Source organism: Primulina tabacum, chromosome 8 (assembly GCF_025594145.1).
Source record: "Primulina tabacum isolate GXHZ01 chromosome 8, ASM2559414v2, whole genome shotgun sequence".
Taxonomy (NCBI): domain Eukaryota; kingdom Viridiplantae; phylum Streptophyta; class Magnoliopsida; order Lamiales; family Gesneriaceae; genus Primulina; species Primulina tabacum.
Window position 1 is genome coordinate 508,758 of NC_134557.1, and position 18,806 is coordinate 527,563.

The 18,806-nt window shown below is 35.4% G+C and overlaps 4 protein-coding genes across 4 annotated transcripts; 1 reads left to right on the forward strand and 3 right to left on the reverse strand.

The window, feature by feature from the left end:
- The first annotated feature begins 3,851 nt into the window (after positions 1-3,851).
- Positions 3,852-8,176, forward strand: LOC142552629 (ARF guanine-nucleotide exchange factor GNOM-like). Its single transcript, XM_075662345.1, has 2 exons — positions 3,852-3,974; positions 4,307-8,176. Exons 1-2 carry the CDS (start codon positions 3,852-3,854, stop codon positions 7,907-7,909), a joined length of 3,726 nt encoding a protein of 1,241 aa, XP_075518460.1. The 3' UTR covers positions 7,910-8,176.
- Positions 8,177-8,638: 462 nt separating this feature from the next.
- On the reverse strand, positions 8,639-10,674 carry LOC142552630 (13S globulin seed storage protein-like). Its single transcript, XM_075662346.1, has 3 exons — positions 10,358-10,674; positions 9,116-9,836; positions 8,639-8,942 (listed from the first exon to the last, which is right to left on the reverse strand). The coding sequence occupies exons 1-3, from the start codon at positions 10,551-10,553 to the stop codon at positions 8,792-8,794; spliced, it is 1,068 nt and encodes a 355-aa protein (XP_075518461.1). The 5' UTR covers positions 10,554-10,674; the 3' UTR covers positions 8,639-8,791.
- A 547-nt stretch (positions 10,675-11,221) lies between these two features.
- LOC142554366 (transmembrane emp24 domain-containing protein p24delta7-like) lies at positions 11,222-13,229 on the reverse strand. The gene is made up of 5 exons (XM_075665035.1): positions 12,694-13,229; positions 11,867-12,076; positions 11,669-11,745; positions 11,385-11,577; positions 11,222-11,311 (listed from the first exon to the last, which is right to left on the reverse strand). Exons 1-4 carry the CDS (start codon positions 12,910-12,912, stop codon positions 11,433-11,435), a joined length of 651 nt encoding a protein of 216 aa, XP_075521150.1. The 5' UTR covers positions 12,913-13,229; the 3' UTR covers positions 11,222-11,311; positions 11,385-11,432.
- Positions 13,230-14,544: 1,315 nt separating this feature from the next.
- LOC142554367 (uncharacterized) lies at positions 14,545-16,025 on the reverse strand. The gene is made up of 3 exons (XM_075665036.1): positions 15,880-16,025; positions 15,512-15,641; positions 14,545-15,410 (listed from the first exon to the last, which is right to left on the reverse strand). The coding sequence occupies exons 1-3, from the start codon at positions 15,983-15,985 to the stop codon at positions 14,597-14,599; spliced, it is 1,050 nt and encodes a 349-aa protein (XP_075521151.1). The 5' UTR covers positions 15,986-16,025; the 3' UTR covers positions 14,545-14,596.
- Positions 16,026-18,806: the final 2,781 nt, after the last annotated feature.

Consider the following 18,806-nt stretch of genomic DNA (forward strand, 5'->3'; position numbering starts at 1 on the left):
AATATCCAATTAAAAAACAATTTAATTCCAAAAAGATTTATTTTGGATGTTTTTTTTTATATATAATAATTTCGTAATAGTCTTTACCACAAAAAAACTTATTATAGCTACGGTTTTTTACAATATCGTCGCTTATTATAGCGACGGTTTTTTACAATATCGTCGCTTATTATAGCGACGGTTTCTGACTAAACCGTCGCTTCTTATAGCGACGGTTTCTGACATGAACCATCGCTTATTATAACAATTGTTTATATGTAAACCGTCGCTACAGGAAGCGACGGTCTTCTTAAAGAAACAGTCGCTATATTAACGACGGTTCTTGATAAACTGTCGCTATAGAAGGCGACGCGGCCTCCCGTGACGGACCTATAAACCGTCGTTAAAACCGTCGCTAACCTCTTTTTTTTTTTTTTGTAGTGTTAAATGTCCAACTCTATATTAGCGCTGAATAATACACTATTAAAACTTAATTTTGAGAATATAGGTATCAATTTAGGTATGTCACAAGATTTTGATATCAATTTAAGCCGAACCAAACCCAATTTAAGTAAGTCTTAATGACGGTCAAAGACTAATTGAATATGATTCGGTTGGACAATTAAATTGTTGATCAATAGAAGCAACGATCATGCAAAAACCAAAAGGGGATTGATTGATTATTCATGGATTCCATGCGAAGACAGAGGCCGGTGCACCCTAGCTAGCTCGGTCGGGCTTGCTGGATTTTGGATCTTGAAACTGGAATTTGTGGGCTAGCTACTGTTCGACTGGTCTAGGCCCTTGTACATGTATGTCGACGAATTCTCTATAAAGAGATAATTTACTGCTTATCTTGGGCTTATTTATTATTTTGGCCTAAATTTCCGTCGAAATGATCAAATTAAGATCAATTACCATTATCTTAATGATATGATTTAAACTAAAAAAAAGCCAAATAATGTGCGAAACGTCACATTGCTGTTTTTAAAAATATATAAATACTCCATTTTATATCTGAAGGGAGGTTAAATAAAAACTTCATATAACAAAATATTATACCAACTTTATACATCTGAATGGAGGTGAAACCATCACGTTCAAAGAATATGTCGAACACAAGACTTTTTTGTATATACATATATGTGAGTGTGAGTGTGAGTGATCCTTGGCGTCAAGCACACAACTCTTAGGTATTGTTTGGTGTGCATGATAAAGGGTTATTGATTTTTAATCTTTTATTTATCATGTGTTTGGTGTGCATGATTAAAATTGTGATAGGCCCGTTCAGCCCGCACCCGGGCAGCACTGTATGCATTATTATCCTTTTGTTGATGGTTATATAATCTTTTGGGGGAGAAGGGATGATGATTGATTAATTTAAATTTTTCTTTGATACCCTAAAGTTTAAAATAATTATAAATTTAACAAATTTAATAATATTTAAATATAATTTTTAATTTGACTAATATTATAAATAATTTAATTATTATTTATCATATTTTGATTATTATTATATATTTTTTAACCGTATAATTGTTTTAACCATTATATAATATTCAAATTTTTATTAATATTTTAATTATCACAATAAATACATATTTATGTTATTATCAAATTTTTATTATTTTTTATAATATTAATCGATTTTTTTAGTTGTTTACGGAAATTGAAATTAATGAACATTTAATAATTAATATAATATTTTAATTTTATTTATAATTTTTTTAAATAAATTAATTTCAAAAATTTTATTTATTTATTCAATCATTTTAACAATATATTAAAATCATGTCAAACATAATATCATTTACTTAACTTATCATACGAACTAAACGATAAGCAAGTTAAAATCATGTCAAACATAATATCATTTACTTATCTTATCATACAAATTAAACGATGCCTCAAAGTACTGTTTCATTTTCAAATATATATTTATTTTCTTAAAAATGATCCAGCTTTATATAGTTTTCAACTTTTCGTAATTAATAATGTATTTGAAGACGTATCATGGTAATTAAGGTGATAAATCCGGAAGAGAGGCAGATGGAAATTTATTGAATATGAGGATTCCTCTAGCCTTGGTATTGTTATTGTTGTTGATGGTTAGCGTTGATCATATGTTTCGTCAAAGTTTTAATTTTTGATGCCCCGTCCGAATGCCCGCTCGGTAATCCCTACTTTGGAGAACGACAAAGAAATGGATCCGATCACACACACTTTTAAATAGACAAAATTTTATAAAATATGTAATTTAGTGGGGTGTATTTAATTCAGAGTTTTGATGATTTTTAATGACTTGTTCAAATGATAGATTTTTATGGATTTGATAGATTTTTATGGATTTTTACTGAATCTTACAGATTTATAAATAGATTTATGTGGATTCGTTTAGACTTTTTTGCAAGATTTTAATAGACTTTTGTGAATTTTGTTTTTATAGAAATTTATAAATTTTGTACTTAATTATAACATATTATTTTTTATTAATTTCTTTGAACCAATAATTAATTGGCATATATAATATATTCAGTTTGAAATAGTTTTTCAATATTTATATTAATAAATAAATTTAATTATTTAAAAGTTAAATCATTTAATCTTTACATGTGTATATATGTGGGTTTGTATGCATGTTTGTAAATTTTTAAAATACATCAATTGATTAATCTGTAACCTTGTTTTTGAATTGATAATATACATGTGAAAAGAATACTATTTAACATTGTGTGGATGTAATTTTGTATAAAAATATCATAGCTTACATATTAGTTGAAAATGCTAAAAAAAATTTAAAAAATCACGGTTTTGCGAGATTATTCAATTATTATACTATGATCATAGTATGAGGGCGGTTGAGCAAGTTAGCCCCCATCGTCTAGTGGTTTAAGATAATTAAGCGACATTTTTTTGGAACATCTTTTATTATTATTGAATATTACATTAATTTGCATAAATTATAAATTATAAATCACAAAATCAACTCTAAAATTCAACATTTCCTATGATATTAAAATAAATAATTATTAAATATACAATTAGTCAAAAAATGAAAAATTTGAAAAGGAAAGATGAAAATATTTGTGGGGACTCGGACGCTAATCAAGTTCATAATCGTCATTCGGATAATTTAATCAATTAAAATAAATAGGGTCTAATTTTTTTTTTAAAATGCGGAACGTAATGAGATTCAATCTAATATACATATCAGTATTAAAGTACAAGTCTTGTACTATATATACAATCATTCAACTAAGGTTCAACAACTAACTATCAAGTGTTCAAACCCTATCTATAGCAACATCAAAGTCTGTGGTCTCCACTCTAATCATGATCTCTCGTCATCTCCTTGACCGTGATCATGTCCCACCTGTTGTCATGCACACATACAAACACGACAACAGCCGGATAATTCCGGTGAGAATATAATCCCAGTATAAATCAACGGACATACAATCATATAATCAATATAAAGCATGAAGCAGATATATACCAAAATCTGAAACATAATTAATGTCAAACTATCAATCATACTCGTGACTCCACGATTCAGACTAGACTCAATCCTAGTCTAGGGATCCCGGTTTCCAGATGTTGGTATTCCTATATCGACCAACAGTAATAGAATAAACTCCGATTCTATCCACGTCGATATAACCAAACATCTAGTGTCTTGACCTATCCGTCACAGACTGTGGCACTATCGTCAATACACTATCTTGTGACATTGTGCAATGTGCCCGTGGCGATCCCACCACTATCACACTTCTGTCACAAGATCGCTCGTCTAATACTCGTCTAATACATGCTTCCTATAAATCAATAGAACAACGTATAAAATCAAATCAATGCATATAACAACAATAAGTATGTTACAGCGGATTTCTCGCCACACAATGCATGAACTTGTCAGATGCATTTTTTCGCACCTTCCAGATGTTGACACGACAGAACAATCACTTGTTAGAGGAGGCAGTTCTTTAAAAACTGAGGTGAATAATATCTGTTTCTTCTGTGGACCATTTAATAATTATTTTTTCTTAATGTTTGCATTCTGTTTATTCTTGTGAATGCATTATTTAAAATGTCCCTTTGCGATTTCTATCAGTTTACCAGTTCCAATGCCTCATCGTAAGTATCAAAGAAACTGAGAGTAGTTTATCATTTTTTGTGTGCTGATAAATTAATGTGCTTGTGACTGCATGTGGATTTTCTATATTTTTGTTGACCATGATCTGCAGGGTTCCATCCTGCCAATGGACTATCTCTTGTTTTTCACCTCGTTTACATTGAGGAACTTTACACTTTTTTTCTTATTGTGCAGACTGCTGGAATTGATTCTGATCATAGCATTGTTAGGAAATCTGAAAATGACACTGGAAATTCTGACTATGATGGCCAACTTGCTCCTGGGGTTATTGATCCTACTTCCTCTGGCCTCATCAACAGCCTGACAGACGAAAATACGATGAGAAGTGATAACGAGAAGGATGTTGTTCCATTTGACTTGCATTTAATGACTGAGCCGTATGGCCTACCCTGCGTGGTTGAGATATTTCACTTCCTGTGTTCATTGTTAAATGTTGTTGAACATGTCGGAATGGATTCTAGAGCCAATAATATAACATTTGATGAAGATGTGCCTCTTTTTGCTTTGGGTTTGATTAATTCAGCGATAGAATTGGGCGGCCCAGCTATTCACCGTCACCCTAGACTATTGAACTTGTTACAGGATGAACTATTTCGTAATCTGATGCAATTTGGACTATCAGTGAGCCCGTTGATTCTTTCTATGGTCTGTAATATTGTTCTCAACATGTATCAGCATTTGCGTTCTGAACTGAAGCTTCAGCTTGAGGCTTTCTTTTCCTGTGTAATTTTGAGACTTGCACAAAGCCGGTTTGGAGCTTCATACCAGCAGCAGGAGGTTGCCATGGAGGCTTTAGTTGATTTTTGTAGGCAGAAAACATTCATGGTTGAGATGTATGCGAATTTAGATTGTGATATAACCTGTAGCAATGTCTTTGAAGACCTTGCTAATCTATTGTCAAGGAGTGCTTTTCCAGTGAATTGTCCATTGTCCTCGATGCACATTCTTGCCTTGGATGGCCTGATTGCTGTGATTCAGGGAATGGCTGAGAGAGTAGGCAATGGATCTCTTAGTTCTGAACCCACTCCTGTATATCTTGAGGAGTATACCCCATTTTGGATGGTGAAATGTGAGAACTTTGGTGATCCTGATCATTGGGTTCCTTTTGCTCGTAAAAAGAAATATATCAAAAGAAGGTTGATGATTGGGGCTGATCACTTCAATCGTGATCCTAAAAAAGGATTAGAATTTCTTCAAGGAACACACCTGTTGCCCGAGAAACTTGACCCACAGAGTGTGGCTTGTTTTTTCCGCTATACCGCTGGACTGGATAAAAATCTTGTTGGGGATTTTCTTGGAAATCATGATGAATTTTGCGTTCAGGTTCTACATGAATTTGCTGGAACATTTGATTTCAAAGACATGAATCTCGATACTGCATTACGCTTGTTTCTGGAGACTTTCCGATTGCCTGGAGAATCTCAGAAGATACAAAGGGTGCTTGAGGCATTCTCAGAGAGATATTATGAGCAATCACCACAGATCCTAGCTAATAAAGATGCTGCTCTACTTTTATCTTATTCCATTATTATGCTGAACACGGACCAGCATAATATACAGGTGAAGAAGAAAATGAGCGAAGAGGATTTCATCAGGAACAACAGGCACATTAATGGAGGTAATGATCTCCCTCGGGAGTTCCTTTCAGAGCTGTATTATGCGATCTGCAAGAATGAGATTCGCACAACACCTGAACAAGGAACTGGTTTTGCTGAAATGACTCCAAGCCGTTGGATTGATTTGATGCATAAATCTAATAAAACTTCTCCATATATTATGGCTGATTCCAGGGCCTACCTTGACCATGACATGTTTGCAATCATGTCAGGTCCAACAATTGCTGCTATCTCTGTTGTTTTCGATCACGCAGAACATGAGGATGTTTATCAGACATGTATTGATGGTTTCTTGGCTGTTGCCAAGATATCTGCATGTCATCACCTTGAAGATATTTTAGATGATCTGGTAGTGTCTCTTTGTAAGTTTACAACACTACTGAATCCGTTATCTGTCGAGGAGCCAGTTCTAGCCTTTGGTGATGATGCAAAAGCTAGAATGGCGACTGTCACTGTTTTCACCATTGCAAATAGGTATGGAGATTTTATACGTAGTGGCTGGAGAAATATTTTGGATTGCATCTTAAGATTACATAAGCTTGGCCTTCTTCCTGCTCGAGTGGCCAGTGATGCAGCTGATGAATCGGAGATGTCATCTGATCCTGTGCATGGAAAGCCTCTCACAAGTTCCCTGTCTGCTGCTCATATGCAATCCATTGGCACTCCTAGGCGATCTTCTGGCCTGATGGGCCGATTCAGTCAGCTCTTGTCACTCGATACTGAAGAGCCAAGATCTCAGCCAACCGAACAACAACTTGCCGCTCATCAACGCACGCTTCAAACGATTCAGAAGTGTCACATCGACAGCATCTTTACAGAAAGCAAGTTTTTGAATGCTGATTCTTTGTTGCAACTTGCGAGAGCTCTCATATGGGCTGCTGGGCGACCCCAGAAGGGTAATAGCTCACCCGAGGATGAGGACACTGCAGTTTTCTGCTTGGAATTATTGATTGCAATTACGTTGAACAACAGGGACAGAATTGGACTTCTTTGGCAGGGTGTATATGATCATATTGCTAATATTGTTCAATCGACAGTAGTGGCTTGCGCCTTAGTCGAGAAGGCAGTTTTCGGGCTTCTTCGCATTTGCCAGCGCTTGCTTCCATACAAGGAGAACCTGGCTGATGAACTTTTGAGATCACTACAACTGGTTCTCAAGCTTGATGCACGAGTTGCTGACCAATATTGTGAGCAAATAACCCTGGAAGTCAGTCGCCTGGTGAAAGCAAATGCTACTCATATTCGATCTCCAATGGGATGGAGAACCATTACTTCTTTACTATCTATCACAGCTAGACACCCAGATGCTTCTGAATCAGGATTCGAAGCCCTATCTTTTATAATGTCTGATGGATCCCACTTGTCACCCGCTAATTTCGTGCTTTGTGCTGACGCAGCCAGACAATTTGCAGAATCTCGTGTTGGACAGACTGATAGATCTGTACATGCTGTGGATCTTATGGTAGGCTCAGTTTCTTGTTTGGTACGATGGGCCAAAGATGCAAGGGAAGCTATGGCAGATGTGGAAGCTGGCAAATTATGTCAGGATATTGGTGAGATGTGGCTGAGGCTTGTTCAAGGATTACGAAAGGTTTGTTTAGACCAGAGAGAAGAAGTTAGAAACCATGCTCTTCTATCATTACAAACGTGCTTAACTGGTGTAGATGACATTTTCCTTCCGCCCAACTTATGGCCTCAATGCTTTGAAATGGTTATATTCACGATGCTTGACGACTTGGCTGAAATTGCACAAGGAAACCCTCAAACTCAAAAGGAGTACCGTAACATAGAAGGGACCCTTGTTCTTGCCTTGAAGCTCCTTGCTGCAGTGTTCTTTCATCAACTCCAAGAACTATCTCAATTGCCGAGCTTCTGCAAGTTGTGGCGCAATGTAATTGGTAGAATGGAAAGGTATACGAAGCTAAAAGTTAGAAGAAGTGACAAGCATCAAGAATTAGTGCCTGAGCTTCTCAGAAACATCCTGTTGGCCATGAAGGCCAAGGGCGTGCTCGTACCTACCAGTACTCTAGGAGGAGATAACGTATGGGAGCAAACATGGTTACACGTGAACAAGATTTTTCCGTCTCTACAATCCGAAGTGTTCCCAAATCAAGATTCATATCTAGGTGACTGTGGTGTAAGTTCAGTCTCCAGTGAATAGCACCATGATCCAGATTCAATTTTTTTCATGATGCCATTCTCCTGCAATTTTTCCAGGTAAAGACTTGCCAGACTGGTAACATTTGAATAGTATAGATGATGTCAAAAAATGAATGATATTTGTGTTTTTTTTCCCCTGAGCGTGCTTACGAAGTAGGATTTGGCTTGATTATTGTTGCTTCTGGAGGACGTGTGTGTATTATTTCCACAGACAGCAGCACATTGCTAATATTGTACAGTGATATTGAACTCTAACTATGTTTTGATCTGCGGTTATGATCTGTTTGAAAATTTTGGTAGTTTTCCTCAAAAACAAAAAAAAAAAAACTGAAGCTTCACTCGAATGCTCACACCCACCGTGTTGAGATTATTTTACTTACTGATGGTAGAAAAGTAGAAGATCAGTAACGATAGTGTCGTGCAATTGCGTGTATGATATTGTATTATGTTTCAATATTTTCTTTTAGACTTGCCTATTTTTTGTTTGGACAATTCTGACTGCGGTTTAGCGAACCTGAGTTGCTGATGGACTGTGATTTTGTTATGTAAATTAATGGGTGTATATATCGTTATTATTTCCGCTATCTTTTAGTTAAAAATAAATTTAGCCAATGCTGTCCTGAACACCAAATGAATTATATGCCCCACTTGAAATTTTTGCATATTGATTTTAAAAAAATAACCATGAAATTTCACGTATGGATGTATCCACTATATAGTAGCATCGATATAATCACATAAGATTTTTATAAACCACAAGTTACCGTGCGAAAACACAAGTAACAATCCCTGCTCCTAATACTCTTATTGCTGCACTTAAACTAAAACGGAACTTGGAAAAAAATCCTCTTGTTGTGAGCTTATAAAGGAAAAAAAGGGTTAATCAATTTGGTGGGAAGAAGATTTCTTCGGACATCCTCTTAGATCTGAATTTCTGCTCCACACCCGGGCTGACATTGAAAGCTGCTTGCAGAACTTGCGGAGACAATGCTTTCCATACAGATGTCCTTCCAGCTAAATGAGTAAATATAGGACTGCAGTACACAAATTCAAATTATTTCTTAATAAAAAGGATAGTGATCAGGAATACGCTATTTGTGTGCATATTAACATTGTAGGATCGTAAGTCTCACATTTTGCATTAGCATATACAGCAACGTGGGGGAAATAAGATATAAATTCACCAAATATTTAAATGTATACTCACTTGGGTGTCGTGATGATGGAGAACCAGTCCATACCATCAGGATCAGCAATCTTTGAGACTACAAAAAACCTTGGGACGATGAAGAGATTACCAGCCTTTAGAGTTGTATCCAGCACACGCTTCCCATCAACACCAACGACTTGAACACGCCCACTACCACGAACAACGTACGTGACTTGCAGAGCTGAGTCACATGAAAATCCTGGAGAACACGTGGCATTCCCATTAAGCCTAACAAGATCAGCCCCTAGTCCAACCTCTTCAACCAAAGGCAAATTCTTGGTGTTCAGAACCACAACTTTTCCACCATTTTTTATATCCACATCCAGTGGAGCTTCTTCACAGTTTAATGCCATGCCGCTATAATGTTCCTTCTTCGGCTCTGGCATCTTGAAGTTGGGATCGAGCTTCACAATCCCATGGCCAGACTGCTGCCCAGTAAGGGTCTTCACAGTGCTTTCTTCTAAGTCCCATGCTCGGCCGGTAAACTCAGTTGAGAAACCGGTGAAGATGCCATTGGAGCCAGTCAAGAAAAAGTCGGTGAACGCGCCAGATTTATGAGCTTTAGAGGTGTCACCAAGGAAGAGGATGACTAGGTCTGTGTCGTCTTTGTTGTACCACCAGGTGACAACTCCAAATGGAAGGGCGAGGGCATCACCCTTCTTGATCGCAAGAACCTTTTCTTCCTGTTCAGGGAGGACAATCCCAGCCAGTCCACAACCTTGTAAAAATTCATAATTACAATCATATATACTTTTGAGGATAACAAAGCAATTAGGATAGATATTTGGCACCGATAAAAAGATATACTTTTGAGGATAACAAAGCAATTAGCGTTAATATGGATGATAAAAAAAAAATTCCTGACAAACTGCCAATTATTCTAATTTTTAAGCCCCCAGGCCCCAGCCAAAGAATAGTTTCCTGCTAAAATCTGACGTCGATATATTCTCAAACAAAATGTTACCAAATTTAAAGGAGAAAATAAGGGAGAGAAAATTGTAACCACAAAATTAAAACTAAAACAAGATACATTCAACATATTTTCGTGATCGATTCTGTTAAATATAACAGAGAATAACTGATCTTGGGCTAGGTATTATACTACTAATAATTTCAATAGCCCTAAAATACTTATACCACCACACAAAATCTGTTATAAACCCAAAATCTAAACAGACCGCATATCAACAACCGTGAAACCAATCGAAGAAGAAACATGTATGAGTTGATAACCAATACCTTGAAGAACATAGGCAACTTTGGCGGAATCAGAGTACCGTGGCATAGCAAAGCCGTATTCGTGAAGAGCAAGCTTTCCGGCACCGATGTTTCCTTGACGAAGCATCGGCAGATCGTTTGGGCACCACGCAAGGTACTCCCCGCCGTCTCCACCGTACAAAGTTTTCGCCAACTTTGGTGTCAAATCGATCTCCATCTCTATGAAAAGTATGAGCACAAATCAAGTCGAGTGATGAGTTGGATGCGGTGATTGTTGAGGAGAGGAGCTCCGTTTTATAGAGTGGACTGAAATACTGAGCCCGAATTTATTATACTCAGATTCTATATTAATAATTAAGCCAGACTGCATATTAATTTTTTTTTTCTTTTTTACGATCAAATCTTATAATTTATTGAAAAATTAACATGTCATTCGTCACAAAGTTGAAATTTGGTATTCCGGACCATAATTTTCTACATCAAAAAAAATATCCAATTAAAAAACAATTTAATTTTAAAAAGATTTATTTTGGATGTTTTTTTTTTATATATAATAATTTCGTAATAGTCTTTACCACGAAGTTTAAAGGACATAACTACCACAAATCCCGTCTCAATAGGGATTATTTGGATTATGATTTATTAAACAAAAAACAAAGAAAATTTTGATTTTATATATATATATATTTGTAAAGCCTGAAAATATAACAAAATCAAACAATTTCAAATTTTACCAATCGAAGTTTTGGAGTTTACGGCGCGAGAGACAAAAAAATGTAAAATATCGATATAAAAAAAAAAGCTATAATAATTCTTTATCGTAATTAAAAAAAGTCAACTCGACAACTTGGTTTCTAATTAGTTAAAAAATGGATCAATATATATTTGTAGTTTTGGAAAATATAATATCATAATTCAAATATGTTTGTGACATGAGACTTTGAAGTAATTGCGCCAAAAACCTTGTTGACTTCACTTGGTTCCTTTCATTTTAACACACCTTTGAAAGTCAACAACACATTCATCGGATCAAAAATGTTTTTACCACCTTCCCCCAATCAGATCCGTCAAGAAATTAAATTCATAACCAAAAAGATTAAATAAGCTTCTTCTTTTCAAAGAAGGACTTCAAATGCCATAGCTGCAGCCCTGCCACAGAGAGGCAAACAACAAGGGATAGAAAGCTCAACCAGGTCATCTTCGAGTTGGTTGATCTATTCAGCAACTGCATCTCTCCTTCCCTACAATAATAAAAATTAAATGGAAATATAGCACCATTCTTCAGATTTGAAAATTGTGAAGTTCATCAAAGAGCATGACTTAGCCTTTTACCTCTCACGTAGATAGAACATCTCGTCGTGTATTGACTGGACCGTATCAAACATTTTCTTCAATTCTATTTCCATCAACTGAAGATTAAATAGAAAGGATGGTCAAAATCCAATTCACCCTTTTATTGGATTTTCATCTGTCAGCACAAAACTGCAGAACACAACCAATAGGAGTAAATGAAACACGACGACCACTTACTTCAATAGAACCTTTCTTGGCAACATTTGTCCAATCCTTGGCAATAACACCAGACTTCCATTCAAAATCAATGGTCATAGTAGTAGAAGGTTTGTGATCAGAAGCGAAAAAGCAAGCCCTATAGTCACCCTCTTCGGGTGCATGAAATGAAAACATTCCCTCGCTGACATGGTCTGAATAGTGATAATTGTTTCCATATGCAGATCTAACCTACAAGTACCAATAAAATTTGGAGACATATAGATCATCCACATCAAAAAAAAAAAAAAAAAAAAAAGAGGACAAACAAGGAGGATAATAAAAAAAAAGTGTAGAGTGCTTTTGGTACAAACCATGACAGTAATCCCCAAATAACATTTCCTAAGCAATTATACAACAACGAACAACCATTTAATTCTCAAAAACATGGTCTGCTATGCGAGCCTTTAACTTACAATGGCCCGAACCTTTTTTTGTAAACCATAAATAAACAACAAAGCCAAAGATTGTGCACATGTTATCCAGAGGGAGATTCAATGAAATATTAAACAAAAGATAGGCTTTTACAATCAATTCCACGCATAGACTGATTCCGAACCCGTTTAAGTCCCTTGATCATGAAAGTAACTAATTACAAATTGATTTTGTATGTCGTCAAAACCGTTGTACACCTAAAACTAGCTCATTCCACACAGAAAATGATCCTGATAGAAACACCGCACGCACCAAAAGATGCAGAAGTTGAAGAAAATCAAACCGATTAAAAGATTATAAAACTTTATACCCAATATTTAACGACGAAAAAATCCTAAAATCCCAAAGTTAAAAAGCATGAATACAAATATTACCTGGACAGTGACTTTGTGAGAATCAGGCAAAGGCTGACCCTCATTAAGGTTAACAATATGATACTTTCCGACGGTCATCGCGTTGGTCTTTATGTCTTCTGATATACACTTGGTGTGACCCGATTCCAGATCGAACCGAATCGACTCGACCCGAACCAATAAAAAGAAACCAGCCACTAAAATCAAGAAAAGACTCTGTCTTTGAATTCGGCTACCCATATCCAAAACTGGGATTTTTCGACAATCAAATATTTGAAAAAGGTCGTAGATTCCACTCTTAAAATGGTGGAGATTCAAAACATGAACTGGGTTTTTGCTGCTTTAAATTGAACAGTTTTCAAAAAACAAGCAAATAATTTTGATTCCGGTTCGATGGAAGTGAATTAAGCCAGAGCGAAAGAGTTGTGCCACTGATGAATAATACGTTAATTCTCAGTTTCTGTAAATGGATTGATTTGTTATTAGTGTTGTAAAAAATAGGTGTCTCAACCAATTAGATAATTCCACAGTCGGATCAGAGATATCGATTACAACTGTTTTCTCACTTTAAAAGGAAGAACAAATATTGAGAAAACTATCCATGAAATACTGAAACCCACTTACCGAAATAATTTTTTCCCTGAAATAACCTCGATTATTTTATCTTAAGAACAATTACATTTTAACATTGACAAGGTTGAGAAGAAGTCATTAAACTGATAATCCGATAAAAACAACTCGAGAATTTATTTTTACATACCAAATACAGCTAATTTTTTTGAAATTAGAAAAAAATTAGCTTTGTATTTAATTTAACACAAAACTCCAATACGCTATTTTGATTTAAAAAGCGTCGTCGTAGAGTTCAAAAGAGAAGTAATTAATATTGCGCAGTATGACGTCACCGCTGCTTGGATTAATTAATCATAACGTGCTGTCGTTATAGTTTCACCTACTCCATCCCTCCATACGATAACAAAAACGCATCCATGCAAATCCACGTGAATGCGATCGGGCAGCTATGTGTTAGTGTTTTTTTTTTTTTTTTGAGATTCCGATCTATGTTTTTAAATTTACGATCATTTTTTGTTTTTTCTTTTTAGTTATTTAAGTTCTTTGTCTGATTACACATCAGAATTACAGATGTTATCCAATTTCTCATGATTGGAAGTCAACGTTGTGACCAAATATGGATAAGGTGGTTTCTTCCACCCGAGGATCTAGCTAAGCTCCGAAACACAACATATATAAAATTATGGTATTCGGAATTCAAAAAACTATTTAATTTAAATAGTTCAAATATATGAAAACTGTTTTTCTAATCTAAATTCGAGCCAAAAAGCCAGCAGCCAACTAACATTAGTTAATAGACACTGTAAATTACTAAATTCTCATAAATATTCAGAAATAAATGAGTTGCTGAAATAATTGATTTAATTATGAAGCCGATTCCCTCCCACCTCAGCAGCGTTCGAACTCTGAATTAACTATATAATCTTAATATATAAGGAATATATATTAATATATACAATATATTATTATAGCTGTAAAAAAAATATAAAATAAACAAGCATGAATATATATATATATATATATATATATAGTAAATGAGTGGTGCCCATATATAATTAAATGTAATTTTCCCGATTACGTTTGCATGACGGGTTGGGGTCTACATATTCTTCCTCGATATACGTACTCTGATGAAACTTGTCGTTGCATGTTCCAACGCTCAAGATCTAAAGTTAGATGGAAATGGGGAAAAAATGAAGAGTACTTTTTTCATATATTTCGGCGAGAGAAAAGAAAACAAATCAAATAAAGCTTCGGAAGTTTTCTTGCAAATACGAATACAAGAAACACTTTATTGTCATTTTTTTATACATACATGAGTAAAAATAATAATCCAAGGAACCTAGTAACCCTAGAACATGGGAGAAGTCGCCAAATTTAATAAATAATCCCAATAATTGTTGTCGCCCTCAAGATTTTTGAATCCACTGTCCATGACGCTCCATACATCTGAGTTATAGTCATCAGAAACAAGGTCTATTGATCCCGTTGTATTCAAATCATAAGCCAAAGGGTTTCCATTATTGTTATATTCATGATGGGGTTGAGCTGAATTCTCTGTCTCGCACTTCGGCTGTGCGTAGTAGTAGTTTCGTTCGGATCCAACATCCCATGCAGTTCCGTTTGCGTTGGACACCAATGCTTCCATTAAAGGGCTGCTATCAAACCCAACGTTAGGGGTCAAGCCGTCGACGACAGGATAGTTCAGGGTAGACGTCGGCGACTCTAGCGTTCCAGCCGCTGAGTAGAAAAAGCTGCTGGAAGCCGAGGACGTAGTGGCGTGCTTATGTGGTTTAGTTGCAGCCCATGATTCGGCTGATTGCCATATTTTGAGGACGTCATAATAGGGAACATCAACCATCAGAGGCGGCGGCGGTGCAAGTGGAGGAGGCACGTTAGTTTTACGTAGGATCTTAAGGTTAGACATGAATTTGGCCTCGCGTACAAGCCTGGCTTCCGCTTCAAGCCTGGCCGTTTCCCATTGAGCCAGGTGATTCAGATTGGCAGCATCCCTTGATTGAGTCGAGCCGCCTGGATTGTTCTTGGGCTTGTGGGTCATCGGGTCGATCCCCATCCTGCTCAACCGTTTCTTGAGTCGAGTGTTCCAGTAATTCTTGATCTCGTTATCAGTTCTTTTCGGTAAATGAGTTGCAATGGCTGACCACCTAAAAGCAAGCTAATTTAACCAACATAGCTAGACATATGCACGCGCGCGCGCGCACATATTGTATATGAATAGAATTGTAAGACTTATAATTGTTAGTACCTATTTCCTAAGAGAGCGTGGAGTCGAATAATAGTCTTTTCCTCTTGGGAGCTCAATTTTCCCCTCTTAATATCTGGTCTTAGATAGTTTGTCCACCTTAATCTGCAGCTCTTTCCACATCTCTGAAGCCCTGCATATCCAAAAGGTTTTCAAGAATTAGTTTGAGCAGATCGATGACATCTTAAAAATATCCTGCGGGTACTAACTACAAATCCTTCTAGAAAATTAGTAGCTCTTAAAGCTTAGTGCCTATTTAGATCTCATAAAATTGTGATCATCTTGAATCGAGTCGATTCGAGTGCGCTGACATGGATCTAAACCTAAGGTATGTTCATGCATGGATATTGACATGGTAAATGGATTAGTACCAGATTTAGCAGGAAGGGTACGCCAGCTGCCATGGCCATGTTGTGCAATGTAAGCCAGCAGCTTCTGGTCTTCCTCCCGAGTCCATGGCCCTTTCTTCAACTTCATCTTCAATATTTGAGATGAACAAAATATTCGAGTGTTTGAGTTTGTGGTCTGGTTTGGATTTCTAAATGCGGGTGAAGGATATATATAATATACAAGGACTTAATTTATGATCAAATCTACCCCGTCATTACTATAGATATATAGAGCTATAATAGTACTCGTGCATCCCTCTCTGAATAATCTCTTGTATAAAATTATATGCTTTCGATTCGTCTTATCAATATTTTCCGGATGAGCTTATCATACAGAATTTGCCTATTACTTGATTAATGTTGTTTCCATGTTACAATGTTAGTATGGGGATTTACTCAATCCACACCTTTTTTATGAATTCCATGGTCCTAAAAGAACGAAAAATTTTATATTTACAAATAAAAATGTGTATTATTATAGGCATTACTTTTAAGGCGATGTGTACTATTGGTTAAAATTTTATATTTGAAAAAAGGAAAAAAATATTTTCTCTCGCTAATTATGCTAGAAGGTCTCTTTTGAGACGATCTAACGTATCTTTATTCGTGAGAAATGTCAACTCTGTCCATATTTACAATAAAAAATAATCTTTTGACATAAAAATAATATTTTTTCATGAGTGAATCAAATAGAAGACGTCTCATAAAATTGAACCATGAGATCGTCTAATAAGAGTTTTTGTGTCAAGCTAGATAGAACCACGATGTTAGAAAACAGTATGACTGATATATTTCGAAGGATAATTAGATTTTACTTATGAAAAATTACACCTAAAAATTTATTTATTTATATTAAAAAAAAACAGGAGCTCAAACAGCGTTTTCTAGGCCATTCACCCCAAATTGCTCGACTCGAGTTATTTCAGGTATTTGTACATCAAATAATTAAAGTAGTTTTTAAGGTCGCATATTTTTCGGATTTGGATCATCTACTGTGTTGAAAACACAGCATTTGGTGTTATGCATTTTTTACACGAGATGATCACGTGATCATCTTGTGGATATCATACCATATGAGATAAATTTTAAAAGTTGTCAGATTAAACGAGGTGTTCACGTGATCATCTCGTGCAAATCCATATTTTTCATCCAGTTCCCCTTAAAAAATAATAATAATAATAAGTAAAGAAATGTTTCATTTGTTACAAAATAAGGTGAAAATGATTTAATTATTTCATAAATTTAAATAATGGATAATTAATACACAATATTTCAACGGGTTAATTTTAATGTTCAGTTCTGATACATTCTTGTGACTAAAAATCATTCAAACAGTCATAAAAAATAAAATAAATATTTTATTTATTAACTTATAAAAAGTAATCTAAGAAAATTTAAAAAATGAACAAAATAATTTTATTGGAGTCAAATTTGTACAAGAGAGAATTAATGATTCACTATTGTGAGGACTTATCATGTCGATGGAAAAATTTACGAACTTGTGACGTCACCACCTGGTAAGAGTCCCTAACGAGTACATTACTTTCCACTAATAATTGTGGGCACCGTCCTTTTTGGCATTAATAATAATAATAATAATAGCAGTAATAAAATCTAGGGCCACATACATGAGTTGGCCATGTGGAGAAAAGGAAAATTACGAAATCAAGCGAATTTGATAGACTGTTGATAGACTGTCTCTCGAAGCAATTTTGTGTGTGTGTGTGTGTGTGTGTGTGTGTTCATTCTTCTGTGCAATTCTCATCTTGTACAAAACTTGTGATCAGTAAAGAGATTTAAGTTGTACTGATCCCGTGGATGTAATCCTAAAGGCCGAACCACGTAATCTCCTCATTCCGATTTCTATATATATATATACATACCGACCCCAAGAGAGCTGAAGGAGTCTGGTTCAGATTGATTGAAGTGATTAATTCTTGAACACTATCTGGCCCTTGCAATTTCGGCCGGTTTATTATTGTGATATCAATCCAACCTCTAAATTCTCATTAATTCTTAATTTAATTAGATATCTAAAAATTTTAATACAACAACACATGATGTGAAATATTTGAGTTTCTGAACGTCACAATTTTAATACAACAACCTAGTGTCTTGCTAGTCGAATAGCCATTTTTTTTATGGATGTGTAAAATATCATTTCTGGCTTGTATGCAAACACGTCCACTCCAACCACAAATTATATCTCTCAGAAGTCATCAGCACAGAACATACATCAGCTGGTGATGAAATAGTAAAGTGTATACAAAATATATTTCTACTGCATACGTTTAGTCAAAGTTCAAAAAAAAAATTATTATTCTTAGATGTGGATTAGACTGTGCGAAGAGTTTTATTTATTTATTGTTTTATTAGAAAAACATATTCAGTGGGCTTTGGGGTTGGGGGCACTTTAATGTACCCTTATTAACATTTACCATATATTCATTCATTTAATTATGGTACCGGTATTCTCCCATAATTCGAGAGTATTTATTTCTCTGGACTCATGGTAAAAATAAAGAACAGCACAAGCATCAGCATATTGCTACACCTATTAAAGATATCAAGATTACGTTAGCATGACAAGAAACCATGACAAGATAATGTTAAATTTAATTAAATTAAATAAGCGTCATGGTACTATTGGATTCTATATATATACCATCTTCCACATTTTATTTGGCTCAAATAATAATACTAACACCGATCTTGTAGTATTTCATGGCCAGATCTGCTACAATTTTGCTTATCAAAATAAAGGACCAAAATATTATCAACGGCGTCTACATTGCTAAAACTAGCTAAACACCGTAACCTCCCAATCACGGGACGTTTACAGTTTATGGTATGAGCCCGTTAACCAGGTCAACGGGTTTGACCCCGGCCGAACTGGAATCGTAACCGCC